General features: G+C 42.8%; 1 protein-coding gene across 1 annotated transcript in view; it reads left to right on the top strand.

Moving 5' to 3' along the window:
- Window positions 1-11,212, top strand: part of SLC5A8 (solute carrier family 5 (sodium/monocarboxylate cotransporter), member 8) — a 24,276-nt gene extending 13,064 nt beyond the window's left edge. The window contains exons 7-15 of the mRNA XM_010075869.1: window positions 1,086-1,215; window positions 2,208-2,296; window positions 3,611-3,723; window positions 5,030-5,097; window positions 5,397-5,483; window positions 6,513-6,706; window positions 7,897-8,000; window positions 9,704-9,789; window positions 11,081-11,212. Coding sequence (XP_010074171.1) covers window positions 1,086-1,215; window positions 2,208-2,296; window positions 3,611-3,723; window positions 5,030-5,097; window positions 5,397-5,483; window positions 6,513-6,706; window positions 7,897-8,000; window positions 9,704-9,789; window positions 11,081-11,212 — 1,003 coding nt within the window. The remainder of the gene's footprint in view (window positions 1-1,085; window positions 1,216-2,207; window positions 2,297-3,610; window positions 3,724-5,029; window positions 5,098-5,396; window positions 5,484-6,512; window positions 6,707-7,896; window positions 8,001-9,703; window positions 9,790-11,080) is intronic.
- Window positions 11,213-18,847: the final 7,635 nt, after the last annotated feature.

Raw genomic sequence — 18,847 nt, 5'->3', positions numbered from 1 at the left:
ATTCCTGCTCTCAGCCTTTCTCAGCGTTAGCAGAAGTTCCCATCAGAATGTGGGGAGGCAATGGGGGTTACTGGACCATAACAGGCTCTAAATTGTTCAGTTACTAAAAGGGAAGCCCTGGGGTCAGTGGCAACCCCCTGCCCTCTGGAAGTGGCTCCAGATCTGGTCCCAAATCACAGTTCCTCATTGCAGACTCCGAGGAGACCTGATTGCAGCCTTTGAGTACCTAAAGGGGGCTTATGACAAAGTTGGGGATAAACTTTTTAACAGGGCTTGTAGCAATAGGACAAGGGGGAATGGTTTTAAACTAAAAGAGGAGAGGTTTAGACTAGATATAACAAAGAAATATTTACACTTAGGATGGTGAAACACTGGAACAGGTTGCCCAGGGAGATGCTGGACGCCCCATCCCTGGAAACATTCAAGGTCATGTTGGATGGGGCTCTGGGCAACCTGATCTAGTGGAAGATGTCCCTGCTTACTACAGTGGGGTCGGACTAGGTGACTTCCGTGGTCCCTTCCAACTCAAACTATTCTATGATTCTATTCTGTGATTCTACGCTGCCTGCCATGGACACTGTCCCGGGAGGAAATCTGTTGCTTTATAGGGGCAACTCCAGCATTGTGTAAGCACAGCTCCAGAGACGAAGTGATGGTGCTGACTAAAAGGTACCCCACACTTTGATCTGGGGCACCCCACCTTACAAATCTGTCTGGGGTTTGTCTTTACCAAGGGGTGTGGCAAGGGGGGAAGAGCATCTTCCTGCCAGCCACCTGCCATGTAAAACTCATGCACATAACAAAATGTGGGGATTGCTGTATTGCTCCCATCATCTCCCGAGCAGGCTTTGTCAGGGGACGGGCACTCAGACTGTACCACCAAAACCAGAAGTGTAATTACTATATTTACAAACATGATCTCACACTGGCTGAAATGCTGGGAGCCATACCGTGACTCCCTTTCTGGCAGGCAGCCGCCGACCAGGAGGTCTCCTCAGGGCTGGTGCTTGCTTGCTGGGCCCTGGCGGGGCCTTGCAGGACAGACATCGAGCTCTGACATGGTGTTTCTGCATGTGTTGGCACAGGTCCCTCTACATCAACCTGCTGGGCCTCTGGGCGATACTGGCCTGCGCGGTGCTGTGCGGCCTGGCCCTCTACTCCATCTACAAGGACTGCGACCCGTGGATGGCAAAGCAGGTGTCGGCACTCGACCAGGTAGAGCCCCACGTTTCAGGGGACGGTGGTGAGGGGCCATCCTTCTGCTGCTGCTGTAATAACCAGATGGGGAGAGGTTCAAGAGCCAGGGGGGTGGGAATCATGAGATGCCCGAGTCCCATATCAAGTGAAATGCGCCCTGAGCAGCAGATTTACCTGAGGAACAAGAGCCCTGGGAGCCCATAGACTGACCAGAGTCAGGGCCCAAGGAAATCATGCAAGTCTTTTTTTTTTTTTTTTTTTTGGTATGTTTATGCCTGAGATAATTGTAGGCTCTGGATAACAGCCCACAGACAATAGCTGGAGAAGCAGGAGAAGAGCACACACAATGGAGTACCTGAGGCAGGACCACCTGGTCTTTAAGGGTAGAATAAAATGAGATATGGAAAGCCAAGGTAGAAATCCGCAGGAAATTGAGTTGTTCCCATCAGTCAAATTATTTCGGTGGCAACTGGAAGCAAGATACTAAAAAGCCCAACTTGTCTGTGAAAAAAATGTTTAACAGGAAAAAAATCTTAAAATTCCTATCTCTTTCCAGCACTCACATCTTGCAAAAATCAACACACGGTTTCCAATAAGAAAATTGTTCTCAGGTACCCTGAGGTTATTGGACTGTATCTAAAACCCTTTTTGCAGCGTCAACAGCAGACATAAGGATCTACTGTGGCACCCAAGCCCAGCAGAGTGATGTACAATACAGACAATAGTGCCCGGCGCTAGCTTCCTATGCCATCATCACTGGAAAGCAAGCTTAATGGCACAGCTATATGCTCACCTCTGCTAGGTGGTCTAAATGGACTTTGCTATATCTTGAATGGATGGTTTAGGATAGGTTTTCTCTGTAAAAAAAACAATATATAGTGCAAGATGGGACATTCAGAATTAGAACAGCTGGGCAGAATGCCAGTGGGAAGGCTAATAACAACAATAATACAGTGACGAAAAGAAAAAATAGGACAAGATAGTAATATTTCTAACTCTGAATTTTTCAGCTAATGCCATACCTAGTGCTGGATATTCTCAGTGATTTTCCAGGAGTGCCAGGGCTTTTTGTGGCTAGTGCCTACAGTGGAACATTAAGGTAATCTAATAATTTGGAACCTAGTGTCTTTTATTTTTCTTTTTTGGTAGAGCTAAAGTTGCATTTATGCTAAAACTTTTGTATTTAATTTCTTTGCTTAGTTAATTTTTGTTCTTTAAAAAAAGCACTGTAAGATCTTTGATGATGCAGCTTAAACATCCATGGTTTCCAACAATGATGCTCTAAGGTCCTAGGACTCAAAGCTGTTTGGAGTTCCCTACTAAAAATGTGAGGAAACAGCTAGCCACACACAAAGCACAGCACTAACAAATCCTCCCCTCTGCTTTTGAAACCTCTCCACTAAAGGAGTTTTTAAATATTATAAATGGGTGGTTACACAAAATAGCTACAGTTTGGGGGAATTTCCTACTGCTACTTTAATTTTCCAGTTTCAAACCTGCGTAACTTTAAAGCCATTTCCTTTTCCTCATCCCTGATCTTTAGTGTTTTGTTTACAAAAGAGTTCCTGGACTTCCAATTGTCTTGAGTGAACCCCATAAAAACAACGATCACTATGTTTTTACTGAAGGAGACAAATCAATCCCCTTCTATTCCATAGCGGGGAGTGTTTTGTTCAGCTTTCCTAAGGAGCGTCTTTTAGGAAACGTTACCTCTTTTGAGGAAGGCTCTGAACAATTGTAAGCAGATAAAAATGAGGAAACTTAAGAATGTGACACCAGAATATTTTTTTTTCTGAGTACTTGTAGCTCATAAATAGAGGGAACAGCCAGGATATTTGTTTCTCATGCACTGAGGAAAAGATGGTAGCTTGTGAGAGCAAGGTACACCTAGACACAAGATCACGTAACTGGCTTTGTGCCTTAGGAGGGCAGGTTTCTCTGACCCCATAGGGAGCCTGCAATAGTTCAGTTTGGACTAGATGCCTAATTTTTAGATTACTATAGTTAGATTATCTGAATCCTCCTCTGACAGTGCATTCAAAGTAATCAGTGACCTGCATGTAGGAATTTTACCTACCCAGATACATATTGTATGGATCATTTGTGAAGGTATACCATATACCAGTTGTGTTTACAGCTTAGCCACATGTAATACATATTTTTATTGACTTCTCTAGGCCCATCTTTTTGTCAGGATTTGCCTTGTCTTCACTAAGAGCAATTATTTTAAACATTTTTTGTAAGCTATTAAATGTATCACCTGGAATAATAAGTTATTTCAACCAATACAGCAGTTACATTAGTTTTCTGACGCTGTTCTAGACAGTGGCAGTTTCTGTGTGCTAGTAACCCATCTGTTATCTATTATTTCAGCTTCTAAGATAAAAAATTTTGTAAATCTTGCCTTCTGTAGTACAGTGTCCTCCAGCATCAATGCTCTGGCTGCTGTGACTGTCGAAGACCTCATTAAGCCATACTTCAAATCCCTCTCTGAAAAGAAGTTGTCGTGGATTTCCATGGGGATGAGTATGTTTGGAAAATTTCTTTTCCACTTTTGCTTTACAAAGTGAGGGCTTGATTCAGATCTTGCTTATGGCAGTGTAAGTCAGGAGTAAGTGCATTCACACTGACAGGACTACATTGGTGCATTGGGGGAGAGAAGATCAGCTTTGTAGGTTTTACACAGAATGAGGGACAAGCTATGTAAAGTAAGCATAAGGGAAAAAAAAGAAGCCGTCTTCTCTGATCTTTAAGCAGGAAAGATGCACTACATCTGTATGCAGTATTGATTTGCAATACTACAAAGCCAAATGTCGCAGACTGAAACACCTGTTATTTTTCTTTCATCTGTCAAAAATGAGAAGCATGGGAAACAATTTTGTAACAAACCTTTTTGAACTGACTGATGGGCGAGCAATAGCATTGTGTCCCAACAACATTCCAGAGAATGAGAAACTTCCCATCTTCTCTCATATACCCTCAGATCCTCGATCTGTTTAGCTCCTCTGTTTAATGTAGCTCAAAGAAGAGGGTCAGAACGAGCCTGAGCAGATGGTGTAAATCTCTGAAGTGCAATTGCTGTCTCTGCTAGTTGTACTGTGTGTGACCAGCTGCAGGTGTAGCCCAAGAAAGCATTTGTAGCAAGCACGAAAGCACCACAGTCCCAACATGGTGTCACAGCCCATGCCGGTGAGCACAGCAGACTGGTGGCAGGTGGCAAGTATTAAATATTTTAACCTGAGAGCAGCTTCTTAAACATTATTGCAAACAATGTTTATGCCAAAATCGTTGTTTGTCTTATCATGAGCTGCCTGACATATCACACTGAACAGTGAGATTAACCTATTGCTTGTGCAGTGAGACTCAACAGGGGTGGAGGTGGAAAAAAACAATAAACCAGGGTTATGGTTCCTGGGAAGAAGCACCACATCCTGGTGACCTGGGATGTTCTTTGTCACAGTGCCAGCTCCTGGTAATCTGCCAGTGCTTGCTTTCTTGCTCTAAAGACTTTAGACTAGGACTGTGACACAGGAGATTAGCTGAGAAATATGAACAATATGTATGGTATTGCCACTATGGCTAATCTGTACAGCTGCTGTTTAGTGACTAATCTTTAGTAATACATAGGAAGAGCATTTTTTCAAGTTGGTCTCCTCTTCATGTAAACAGAAGCCTGACGTTTTGGCCAATTCAGACTCTCTTAGAACAAAACCCAGATGCTAGCAGGTTTGTTTGGAGAGGTCAGGGGCCATGCTGGGTTGGACAGAAACATTTCCATTAGTGATTTTCAAACTTCGGCATATTTACACATCGTTCTGCCTTTCCCACATAGGCCTGTTTTATGGTGGAGTTTGCATTGCTATGGCTGCAGTGGCATCTGTCCTCGGAGCCTTGTTGCAGGTAGGTGTCAGACTGCTTTTTCACACCTATGTTGAATGACTCAGAATGAATTATCTAAGAATATAATTGCTGGATACCATTATGAGATTAGTTTTTATTCTTTGTTGGGTTCTGGCCTCAAACAGCCCATGGCTCAGCCTCTGCTCTAAGCATACCAAGTTCTGCCAGCTGAGTATGCACCAGTTAAAAAACTTGTAATTTCCTTTGTAATTTCCTTCTAAACATCTTCCCTTCTTGCCAAGTTGGAGGTTTTAACTTTCTTGCACAGCACCTGAAAGCAGATTCTCTTCCTTCCTCAGGCAGCACTCAGCATTTTTGGCATGGTTGGTGGCCCCCTTTTAGGACTGTTTTCCTTGGGAATCCTCTGCTCCTTTGCAAATGGAATTGTAAGTAGAAGTTTAAAGCCCTGTTGGTCTAAAATTCATTGGTAATTTTGGGCATCTGCCTCCATCCAATAACTTTGTGTTGAGCAGCAAGGGAGATGTCTTTGAAACTTCCCATGAGGACATTTCCCCTTGCTCCCTTTCCTCCTTATCCCAAGGAAGTGATGAACAGGGCCGTATAGGAACTTGAATTTCCATCCCATGGAGGTATTTACATGGCCAGAGCAGGGTGGGGGGTAGTGGTGGGGGAAACTCTGAATAAACACAAAACTTTGTCAGCAATTTCTGGAAAACACAGTTTTAGAAGAAAGGAACAATGTATCTTGAGATGTAGCTGAACAACCGGTAAACTCAGAGAATGCTGGCCTGTCAGATTAAAAAGCGGTCAGGCTGTGAAAATGGGGCCCAAGCGCTTCCACACTGAATTGGGGTGTTCTCAAAGTGCTTCAGTATCGTGAAATTATAATTTCCAGAGGAAAAAAAGCTATTTCATTAAAAAAATGGATTTGAAGAACTTTGTGAATATGGTCCGTGGGTTAGTCTGACAGGATTGCTATTTAGTAAGGTCCATTAGTCACTAACCTCTACCACTTTGCAGTTGCAAATTTTATGTATATACTAAAAAAAAAAAAGAATCACTAGCTGTCAGACAAAAAAACCCAACCCACCCCAAAGTAGAAGAGAGTGTTGCAAAAACAGATCACATGAGACAAATAAAAAAATTGCTTCTGTATTTGTTCAAGGAAGGCATCAAATAAAGCAGTATTTACCTATTTACCATACAGCCCAGAGCTATCCTTTGATTGTAAAGGCTCAGTGGCAAAATAAGAAGAGTTTATTTTAAGTAAACACTTACTTCCCAGAAGGGGAATGAAGTAAACTCTCCAGCTCTCTATGATATACAGTTCATTTTTGCTATGGAGCCTACAGGTTAGATTATCTTGACTGTTTCTTACTCATCTAGGTGGTGGTTTTTTTACAGATATCCTTTTGCTTTTCATGTAAATCCAAGTTTCATTTTTTGTCTTGCAGGGTGCATTTGTGGGACTTGTCAGTGGCTTTGTTATTTCCCTTTGGGTTGGAATTGGAGCTCAGATTTATCCTCCACTCCCAGAGAGGAGCTACCCACTGCATCTCTCAACTGCAGGCTGTAATATATCCTCAGAAAATTTAACGTCAACGGAAAATCCATTAACAACAGTCTTCAACACACCAACTGCAGAGAGGTATACAAGTTCATCATGTACAACCAACAAAGCATGTATTTGTTTTAAAGCAACATCCCCCAACTGGTTTACCTACCAGACTATTTAAGATGAAGCTGTTTTCTCTCTCTCTTTTTTTTTTTTTTCCTGTCTGAGTGAAATTTGTCTGAGTTATCCCAGAACAGAAGTCAAAGGTAATCTTCCTATTGATCTGAAAAGGTTCAGTTCAATATTTGAGTCTAAAAGCTTGGATGTGCCTTACTGGGAACCATGGTGTTAAAGAAAGCATAACATTTAGGGTTATTGGATTAACTTCCACAGTCTGTCATGTGAATTAAAGTAGTAGGCAGTTAAAGGGCAGTTTGCCAGTTTAACAGCTCCACCTACAAAAGCTTGTCTGTGCAGAAATAGTTCTATTCAGGAAATTCAGAAGAGGGCATAATCCATATAATGGGCAAGATAAGGATTTTCTCCCCCCTGCAATTACTATATGTCTTACTCTGGACAATCACAATTAAGTGTAACAGTTATGAATGACAACATAGGGAACAGCAGGAACAGAATGAAGATGAACAAACACATTTCTAGGGATTCCCAATCCTGACACTTTAGAGCACTGTACGATCAGCAGATGCCCTGGTACATGTACGGGTGCCCAACATCCAGTTCCATATACTACACCTCTCACAGGAGGCCTCCAGCATTGCTCATAGCTGTGGGGAAGCGTCTGTTGCAAAAGAGCACATTTTCAGGAGAACGAAATAAGGTGTAACCCGAGGTGAGACAGGTGCCCTATTGTTTTTGGTTCTTTAGAGCTGCACAACACCGATTTCCTACTTTTTTTTTGTGTCCTCTCCTTTAAATAATGTGTCCTCATCCTTCCCCCTTATGTTATCCCTTTATCTGGATAGCTGGAGAGCTCAGCTCTGCACTACATTCCTAGCAGAGACAGGACTGTCCTGTTTTACCTGCTCTGTCTTATGCATTGCCTCACTGCACTGACCAAGTCTCCTCCCCTACGAAGGAACTTGTCCTGCAAATATTAAAACAGATTTTCAACATACATTTTATTGTAGGAAGGTAGTTCAACAGTACCAGGATGCTTGGTTCAGAAGTAACCCTGTATCTATACTCTGTCTGGAAACAGACAACATTTTCAAGTTGCTTAGAATAGGAAAGCAGAGATTAACACTTTTTCTGCTCTTTTTCAGGCCTGTCTTGGCAGACAACTGGTATTCCCTGTCTTATCTCTACTTCAGCACACTTGGGACGCTTATCACAGTAGTTGTGGGAATAATTATCAGCCTCCTAACAGGTACCAGTTCCAGAGCTGTGATTTAATGTGTCTTAGATCTCCTTCAAACTAAGATGACCAAACAGAGAGCTGTCATTGCCACTAGAAGTGCCCGTGACCCTGTTGCAAATATTATATGAAGGTTACCATCCTGTCATTTGCTCCCTTCAGCCCTTCTGCATCCCACTCCTGATCTCTGATCACAGCAAAGGTTACTTCAGATTTCTACAGAGGAAGAAGTTTCAGCAGTTTTTAACCTGAGAGGGAAAAAAAAAGTGTCATCTGTCTTTCCTGTTTTATTAGATGCCAGCAGGGGCTGATTTTTAAGGGTTGTCCCTGAACATGGCAACGCCAAGCAAGGAGATATACCCATGCTTCTAGAGGACAAAAGCAGTTTTACTTTGAGTGAGTTTAGAGCACTCTAGGGTTATTTTCTGCACCTCTACAGTGCATGCTTTTCACCACATTCCCCAAGCACGTACTAAGGGCTGCAGACCCTGCGCATGGCTACATTACCTTCTTTCTCCATTTCCCCATGCTATTTGTGCAAGGGGCTAAAAGCAGGTAAGAGCAGGGACTTCAGCTCCAGCCCATGGCCTCACTACTTTGCATCTAGGTGAGATGTAAAGGGCACCTATCATCCACCTCACTCATGACAGAGATAGCACAAAAGCAACTGCTCTCACAGCTTTCCCCCTCTATTCCCCCTCAGATTCCTATAACAGCCCTCATCTTTGAGGCTGTTAGATTTCAGACTTATTAGTCTGACCTGCAACTACTCTAGGACTATGAAACTCCAAACCCAGCAGACAAACTCACTTTCAACAGCTTCTCTGTACCTTACAACTAACAAGCACAAGTTACACTTGAGCATTTTCTTTTTGTTGTGAGTTTTTAGAGGATTTTCCTCCCACCCCATCTTCCCATCACAAGCTCTTCCCATTGTTGTAGTGATGCTTGTAGACAAATTTTGCCTTTTACCAAGTTAGGAACTGGTCATCCACAGGCCATGAAACAAAGCATAAATTCTGGGCAGCTCAGCAAATCCAGATGGGAAATCCTCAGCCCAAGAAATAGAAACGCAAAAGAACTAACCAAACCACCCCGTCACCCTACTTTTTATGGGGCAAGATCCCATTTAAGCCTCAGGTGGCAATCAGAGCTAATTCCTAGCACATGCATCTCCCTTCTTTCCCACACAAGAATAGTTAATCTTCTGATCTTCCATGCCTTAAAAATGCTCAGACATCCCATTAACCCTCATCCCCCCACCTTGGGACTGCCCTTAAATAACTCACTATAAAAGTTGCTGGTGGCTTTGGAGACAAGAGTCTTACTGACAGGGACCAGAGGCCTGAGGCTCAGCCTCCAGGGCAGCACTTGGTACCACAGCCCTCAGACTGTCAGAGTGGTCCCAGATATCACTGTGTGGGATTCATCCTTTTCTGATTATTTTCTCAGTGTCTTTTACACAGTAAGAAGTCTGAGGAGGATCTGGGAAACTCTGGGCAATGGCTAAGGCATTTCAAATCGACCTTGAGGATCACTTTATAATTTGAGAGGTGCAGGGTATACATCATTGTAAAGAAATTATCCTTAAAGCCTGTGATTGCTTGATGGCTTTTGCTGCATGACTCTGTCCTGCTTACCTGGCCTAGTGCCCGTAGCTGGGCTCTGACATTGCACGTGGAGACCTGGCTGACTGAAACCTGCCTATTTTGCAGGAGGACTAAAGCAGACCACGGATCGTAAATTCCTGCTGACCAAGGAAGATTTCCTGTCCAACTTCTCATGGTCTAAATCTGAGACAGTAAGTGTAATTATGCATCTCTGATTTAAATCAGTCTTTCCTCCTGGGGACAAAGGTAAACAGTCCCTGGCTTGTTTTTTTCCCACCAGGATGAATAGCATCTGATGCTGCCTCATATGACTGCCTGCTTTAAGGCAGTAGGAGAGCACATGGCGGGTAGGAGTAAAGCAGTTGGCACAGGCAGGGAAGCTATGCTTGCTCACAGCTTGACTTCAGTGAACAACAGAGCAGCAGCTCAGACAAGGGACAGTTGTTCTCTAGGTTTCTGCCAAAATACTCCCTCACTAGTCTCTTGGAAGCTAGCCCAAGGCATGCTTTGGACTCAGCAAAGCTTCCTTTGTTTGTAAACATGTATTCTCTAAAGTCTAGACTTTTTTTGCAACTTTGGCTACTGTTTGAGAGGAAGCATTTCTAGTCAGTGTATCTGTTTCCTGGCTCCCTCCCTAAGATATAAGAAAAGGGGAGATATTATTGGGTAGTAACATCCCTTAGAAAGGAGAATGTAGGTAAAATTTAGTTGTTTTTCTTTTTTAGATAAACCATAGATTACTTTTCAGTCAGTATCATCAGGATGCTAAATGTTCAAGATCAGCTTTGTTCAGTGCTTTTTGAGTGCTGCAGTACCAGCAATGATCATGTCTGATCTGAAGTCTTTTGAAAACCAAACAAAACCTACCTACGTGGAAGCTAAATGTCCACAACCACACTGTTTTCTGCGTGGAGTCAGAAACAAGTGTTTGCCTGGTTACACAGCTGGGAGCTGGATTACAAGTGGTTGGCATCACAAATAATGCGGGAAGTTGTTGAGAAAAAAAATCAGGGAGAACTGAATAACTTCCTGCACATGAAGAGCTCAGCATCTCATTATGTTTAACAGAGATGGAGCATGAAATCAATTATGTATGTTAATCTGCTCTTCATGTCACAAATGGGGCAAGAACCAAGGGTTGGGAGTCAATAGCTCAGGGATCTGGTGGTGACAGATTGCCAGACATGAAAACAACAATTAGAACTTTGCACACCCAAAAATACTTCAGACACTTTGCAGGACAAGACCATTTTATGTGACAAGAACATTTTACACAGCTAGTACCTTATGCAATAAGAAACTTTCCATGCCCCTAGAAAAATAGCAGCTACTGCAATGAATAACTATTTATGCTCTGTCAGCAGCAACGTGTGTTTTCTTGCAAGGTATCCTGTATGTCAGGCCTGACTCTGCTTGCATGCAGGTCAAAGGAAGACTGTTTCTTCCACTTCACAGCATGGCTTTTGTCTTTTGTTTTTTTAGCCAGAGAAAGTGGAAGTGTTGGGCTGGAAATCACATGCCGTGGCAGATGAAGGAACTGACAACCCTGCTTTCAGCCACATTGAAATGGATGTTGCAAGCAATACGAACAAAGTCAATGGCCTTCATATATGACATGGGGCCATGTCAGCCCACAAGGACAGTTTTGTTCATGTAAAGCACTGTTGACATTCCTGTGCTGGGTCAGTTACCATCCCTGCTCGGGCCATGGGCAAGCATATGCTGAGCTTTGTGACACTGTCACCCTTGCATGACCTTGACATTAGTCAAGAAAGAAATCAGGTCTTTCTTGTACTTGCTCACTCTCTCTCTCACTCTGGATCTTGCTGACAGTGCTTAAGGCAATGTTTCTATGTGAAATATTTGCCTGATATTCTTGAGCCTCCTGGAAAATATCTGCTTTCGATCTTAGTTCACTCCCAGAGTGAATTTTTTATTTGGTAAGAGCACTGTTCCTCCAGAAATAGCTGGGTTTTTGTTGGTTTTGTTTTGTTTTGTTTTGTTTTTTCTTTTAAGGCATTGAAGGTATGAAGAGATTAGGGCTGTGAGACCTGATCAGATTGCAAAAAACTGTGGATCTTTTTATAGTGCAGAAGGTGTATTTAGTGCCATCTGGTTCTTTTGCAGAACTGATCCTGAGAGCATATTTATTTTACTAGTTTTGTTGTATATATTTCATAGAATCATAGAATAATTAAGGTTGGAAAAGACCTCAAGGATCATCAAGTCAAGCCATCAACCCACACCACCTAACCCACTAAACCATGTCCCTAAGCACCATATCTACACGTTTCTTGAACACCTCCAGGGATGGTGACTCCACCACTTCCTTCCCTGGGCAGCCTGTTCCAATGCCTGATCACTCTTTCAGTGAAGAATTTTTTTCTAATATCTACCCTAAACCTCCCCTGGCACAACTTGAGGTCATTTCCTCTTGTCCTATTCCCTGGTTAACTGCATCTCCTCCTCTGTGCTCACTGCTGGAAGCTACAAGGGTGTCTTTGGCGATGGGTAGAGGCAAGAGTCAGTAACGTCCTTCCCTTCGTGCCCCCTCTCTCTCTTCTGCCCTGTCTTGCCCTTACAGAACTGATCCTCATGAAAGAAATGAGCTCTTTGGGCTTTTGATTCAACGCCATATAGCAGAACCACAGTGGTCTTTATTCCGTGTGTGCTGACCTTGGACTGCTCTTGCACTGGGCTGGGTGTAGTGCAGCAGAGGGGTTAATGCCAGGACGGCCCTCTTTGCTGCACCGGAGAAGAGGGAGGGCTGCCTCTGCAGTTGCCACTGCTGTTATCTGTGGGGCTGTGAGCTGAAACCTCATGTAGCCATTTGCGTTCATGCAATCCCTGTTGTCACTCTGGGGATTCATGTTCAAGGCTGGTCCCGAACAGGCAAGAGCATGTCGTGTTTTTTGTCAGGCAGGCAGAGTCCGCTGCACAGTCCCCCGGGTTAGCAGAGGCTGTCCTCTAGTGGAGGTTCCTCCAGGGCTGCTGGGCATGAGGTGGCTTATCCTCTGGCTGGGCTGTCAAGAGAAGCTGACAGCACATCCACTGCAGACCATGCACTGTACTGGTGGTTTGGAAGGGTGAAAACCCCCATTGTTTCCCTATCCTGTATGCTTTCTGGTGCAGCAGGAAACAGAACTGTGACCCACTGTGTGGTTTTTTTTTTTGGTTTTTTTTTTTTTTTAATGCAGACTTTTTGCTATGGCTATACATGGGTGTTTAAAACTCCTCTACGGTAGCAGAATCAAACTGGAAAATAAAAGCCGTTGCAGGAAATTTGAGCTGTGAAGCTTATAAAGCAGTCATGCTTGAGAATCAAATGAAACACTGATTGTGTGTCTTAAATGCTTTCTAAAAGATATGCTGCATTTTTGCCAGGTGCTGAGCTGCTGTAACTTGGAATGAGACAAAGTGCTAGTTTATCTACCTTGACTTGGGACCTTTAGCATCTAAATCAATTTATTTCCTGCCTCTGTGACAGAGGGCACTTTGATGATCTACTGCATAAGATGAACGGACAGGATCAGAATTCATTAGGAAGAAAAAAGCAGACCTCTACTAGAGGACTACAGGCCAGACAGACACAGTATGGGTTTCCACCAGGGACATGTCTCCCCTGGCTAATCCAGTGCAAAACTACACGATGGAGGCAGATTTCCCCTTTGCCTCCTGAAGCAGTGGTTTGTGTGCTCCAATGCAGAGTTTACAGCCAGCCCCTTGTCTCCCGTTCGTCTGCTGCAGCTCTGTGACCAGGTAAGTGCCTAGAGCCACTGTGTGGAAGAGCTGTGAGTGAATGGGATAGATCCCATGTGTTATGTGTCGTGTCCCTCTATCGAAGATCTGAGACAAACAATGGCATCCTGAATAAAGTCTTCTGGGATTCAGGATAGAGTCTCTGTTCTGGGATTATCCTAGTCACTCTGAGACAACTGGTCCACTGAGTGAATGAGCTGGCTGTGCTTCTGGAGCCTCAGCATATAAGTGCAGCTCATCCAGCCTTGTGCTTTGTCTTCATGACACAGAAACAGATATTGCATTTTGTGCTACGGAATAGCTCTTGAGCCTTAGAGTAAAATAATTTGTACTTACCAGGTACTTCCAGCTCACAGATCTGGAAAATGGTAAGTAATGGTATTTCCACTCTGCTTCAGAGTGCTGAAATGAAGAAAGGCTGGTGTGGCTCTGTGTACCTGTGCTCAGTGGCACAGAGTAAGCTGTGGACAGAGAGAACAGAAGCCTGGAGCAAGTCCTTGGTACGGCTACAGCCCTCCTGACACACGTGTTGAACTCCCATCTTAATGTGCTTCTTGGGAGGGTGATCATTGCTGTGTTAAACAGCATTGCACCGCTCTGTGCTGAGATCACTGTTTGCACTGTAATGGATGCTGCCTTAAAATGTCTTGGATGATCTGTGACTCCTACCTGTTTTGTTTGTGGAGTAAAGACTAGTCATAGAATCATAGAATGGTTAGCATTGGAAAGGACCTTAGAGATCATTGAGTTCCAACCATCCTTCCATGGGGGGCGGTTCTTCCCAGTTATCATAGTTAAGAAAAAATGTAGCACCACAGATTTTTTCTCTCAGTGGTTTGAATTCACATAGTTGTTCAAAACAGAGAAAACACATAAATGAGCAACTTAGTTTCACTTATTGCTTGAAGTCACTACTTGAGCACTGAGCAGTCATTTAATTTTGGTATAAAGTGAAAGTTTGGGCCAGGTGATATCTATTGGTCCACAATCACAAAGTCAAGATGAGTTTTTACTGGGGAGAACATCTTGCTGTAAGAGCTTTAGAGACAAACATTCTTAAGCTTTGCAGATGACCCCTGCAACTATCCCCCTACTTTAAAGGGGGCCAACAAGTGAGATGGGGAGGCATGCTTTGTCAGTGAGTGCAGTGATAGCATGAGGGGTAACCATTTTAAGATGAAAGAGGGTAGATTCAGATTAGATATTAGGAAGAAATTTTTCACTGTGAGGGTGGTGAGACAGTGGAACAGGTTGCCCAGAGAAGCTGTGGATGCCCCATCCCTGGAGGTGTTCAAGGCCAGGCTGGATGAGGCTTTGAGCAACCTGGTCTAGTGGAGGGTGTCCCTGTCCATGGCAGGGGAGTTGGAACTCAATGATCTTTAAGGTCCCTTCCAACCTAAACTATTCTATGACTGATTTCTTGCTAACTAACCTCCCATGCTTACTGCAGAGCTACAAAGTGACTCTTTCTGCTCTACTTTTTTCTATATGCTTCTCATTTTAATTGGCATCACTAATTAAAACAATTAATTAATTTTGAGTAATATTTTCTCTGGGATTACATACTGTCCTCTGCTAGTTGGACTCTCAGCCATGGCCATGTCTGTGTAAAAACAGCAAGATAATTCTTGGTGTCTCCATCACACTCCTGCACCATGATCCTTCATCTCTCCCAGCTAAAAGCTCACCTGACAAAAAAATGCAGGATGTTCAAAGCTGATTAATTCCATGGCAGTGGGAGCACTCCATGCTGTCCAGGTTATGTGCAGCATTGGGCAGGGTCAAGAGGCATAACATTAGGAACATTAAAAAAAGAGCTAAAAAACCACAACAGGAACAATATTTGACTATATTTGACACAAAGGATCCACAGAGAGAAAGTAGTGACAGATTTTGGCCCTTTGTGTTTTGCATTTAAATTTGCTTCCACCTGACTGGTTTGTTTGCTCTCTGAACAATAAGATAAATGGAAAATAACTCATGAATGCCACACAGCAAATATTTCATATGCATAATTTATTTTAAAGTTTATTGCATCACATTATACAAGCATTAAACATGGCTTTATGTCGATGATTTTTTTTAAGTGTGAAAATTTGACATTCTTCTCCATAGGATTTTTCTATTTACAAATAAACAATCTCTCTATATATTTTATATATATATTATACATATATATGGTAAATAACATAACTCCCCTCAGAAAGATTTAAAATGAAAAAGAACTGATTTGTAAACAGGGTTTCTGTTTGTAGTATTTGGTGGCTTGAACACAGATGATGTTCTATACCTAGGCTTTTTCCTCTGTCAAAGTATCCAGGTTGTTCATTTACATTTTTTATTCTAAGATCTGTAAAACCAACATGGGACAGAATGCAAAAAACGTAGCAAACAGGCTGAAAAACAGTCCCAGTATAGATTTTTTGTCCTTAGTTTTAAAAACTGGCGTGTAACTGCTTGTGAAGTGCATGCTTGCTGTCAAGGGTTGTCTATGGAGATCAATCCTATGCTGATTGCAAGATGATTTCACAGTAAATCCTTTGATGTGTGCTGTCCTGCTTGCTACGTAAAATGTCTGTGGCATGCACTGAGGTTGCATTTTTTCTCATTCCCTTGAAGGTAGCGCTCTTGTGGAGCTGGAATAAGTAAACAACATATAGGACTGTCACCTGGAAGTTTAAACAAAACCCATCATGAGATCAGAAAGAAGGGAATGGCATACATTTGTTATCTAGAGACCATTAAAATTCCATTTATTATTATTAGCCTCTTGTTTGTATTATATTTTCCCAATCAATAAGTTAAAAGGGATCATCTTTCCTGAATGTTCTGCTATATCACTCTTAAGGAAAATTTATTCATCAGACCAGCAGCACAGAAACCTCAGTGAGTTGACTGGTCAACATTAAGTCACACAAACGTACTCAGGATTTGCCAGGGAGGTCAGAGCCCCTTTCAGCATCATACTCAGCACAAGATTGGTAAGCAGCCAACTCGTATTCTCATTTAGAGCAGAACGGGACACAACTTCTAGCAATGTACTGTCATGAAAATTCATCATAATGTAGCTGTGTTGAAAACTAGTCTCAAAAGCAATTATTATCTATTGCATTTCTGCTGCACTCGATTTGTTTTGGCACATTATAGTGCAGTGGTTCCTCTGGAGTGGAAGTCAGTTTATATTCTACTAGGTTTCAGTTCAATTCTCAGAAGTTATTGGTATCTACATTGACAATGCTGTATCTTACTGCCAGAGTTTGCAAAGGTTCATACTCATATGGGTGACACTGATTTTATGCATGACTCAGGTCTCACTTTACTACTTAGCAAACAGTTTCTAAGCTCTTGTCATCTGTTGTTTTAGATATTAAACAGGGTGTGCAAACTAATCCAGTCTGAATGTGATTTTGCACAGCGATCCTGCCCAAGAGTCCTCAGACTGCAAGTGCAGTACACACCCGTACATGGTGGATGGTAAATACGAACCCATCTGGCCCATGTGTGTCAAGGATGATGTTGCCTAAGCCCCACCTGCTATTTACAGAGACAGAAATACCCCCACTTCTCCACTGCCCACATGGGATGTGTCCACAACTGCTCTAAGCTGAAGCAAAGATGAAAGAGATCACTTCCTCATTAGGCAGGAATAAACCCACAACTACTAGTTGTGCCTCCCCACTCAGTTTGGCACCGACTCAACAGAGAACAGATTCATCCTGAAATTTCTTCAGTGTTTATGTTGCCTCATGGGACCTTCAGGCTTGGGCCAGGAGCACCTGATTAATGGGAGCTGCTGTGCCATTTATCCTCTTCACATAGGATGGTGGGACACTACTGGAGGAGGTTCCTTGCTGCGAGGAAGCAAAGCTTAGGCAGGCAGTGGCTACAGAAGTGAGGATGCATACATTTTCTTCCACCCTTCTCCCTCCTCAAGCTGTATTACCTTTAGTTAAAACCTCCCCACCACGTGGAAATAGCACAGTTGTCCCTTGCAGTGCAAAGGAGATAGCAGGTCTAACTTGGCAATATGTGGTCTTGGTGCAAGTGGTCCTGATGTCTTGTGGAGCTTGAGGCATCCATCCATAGGGTCTTGCATTGTGTGGTCTGTCCAGAAGGGCAAATTCTAGCCTTTCCATCGAATGATTTCAAGGACAACTTGTAGAAACAACTTGATGAATTTTCCTCCCTCTTAAATATCTTCAAATTAACAAGGTCACAATTCCTTAAGTTTTCTGGGAAAACTATAATTTTTGTGGAGCTCCAGTTGTTTGGAAAAGGGCTAAGCAAATGGATCAGCTCCAGTATTTTGTATCTAGCTGTATCCTCACCAGGACATAGACTTGCTTCCACTTGGCTCCTTACAGTCTTGGCTTTTGAACTTCCTTCTTTGTGTTATGGCTGATTATGACACTGCATGTTCTGCAAGAATTGCAGTGTTATTGCTTTGAGGCAAGAGGTGGTAGAGCTTTCACAACACTCAGCATTTTGATTCGTGTTGCTCCATCCAACACTTCTGCAGTCTTCAGACCTACAACTCCGCTATTTTGTGTTAATGATGGGAAATTGTTAGTTTCTTAATGCTAAAGAATTTGCAAAAGGATATAGACAGTGGCCCACTTTGCCCAAATCCAATTCTGCAGCCTGTGTAGAATTGCTCTGCATGAAGGATTTCGAGCTATTTCATACTACAGTTTGGGGTTTTTTTTTTCCTCTCCACCCCTTCATAAATAATGAGAGGATGGATAAAGAAAATGTTACAAGTGTAGGGATTCTGGATGACTGTTCTTTTGCTCTGCTGACCTTATTCATCTGTTGGTTTTTTTGTTTTACTTATGCAGATAGGTCTTTAAGACACAGTTGGTCTTCTGTTACAAGTATCTTACACCCTAATTCCTGAGGCCTCAATGTGATCTTGCAGTACAAATACACAGGCAGTTCTGGGCACCATGCCCTAGCCTGATCTGTTTCCTTCAGAGAGCAGACAGTCCTACAGCTGAAAAGGCACTGTTCAGATCTTTAAAATATATTACCAGTTTTTCATAGCATAATTTCCAAATAAATGACCCTACAATTAGATAACCTCTGGCCACATTTAGATGCTCGTCTCTCTGTCAGCACTTCTGCACACCTGAATTTTTCAGCATTGTTAGACCAGTTCATTAGACTCATGATCAAGCATCTTCTCCTAAAAATTATTTCAGTATTGTTGGAGTAATGGAAATGGTCCACATATGTGACCTTAGTTCATGGTAAATGCAAGCTAACACAGCTTAGTCCACTGTGGAAGAGGGCAACGTTGCCATGCATGTGCTGCAGGTGGTGGCCACACACATGTACAAGTACCGTCATGTTGCCAACATGCAGTCACTGGTTATGAAGTAGCAGCTTGGTGATGAGAATGAGCCACAAGATCACCGAGTTCGGTAAAGCACTGTAAGATATATAACTGCTTTGAAGTTCAAGGGCCTTGAATTTAATTCAGGGCCTGCG

This window comes from Pterocles gutturalis, unplaced genomic scaffold, assembly GCF_000699245.1.
Source record: "Pterocles gutturalis isolate BGI_N339 unplaced genomic scaffold, ASM69924v1 scaffold628, whole genome shotgun sequence".
Classification (NCBI taxonomy): Eukaryota; Metazoa; Chordata; class Aves; order Pterocliformes; family Pteroclidae; genus Pterocles; species Pterocles gutturalis.
Note: the sequence above shows the minus strand (reverse complement) of the source record. Positions and strands in the feature narration are given on the sequence as shown.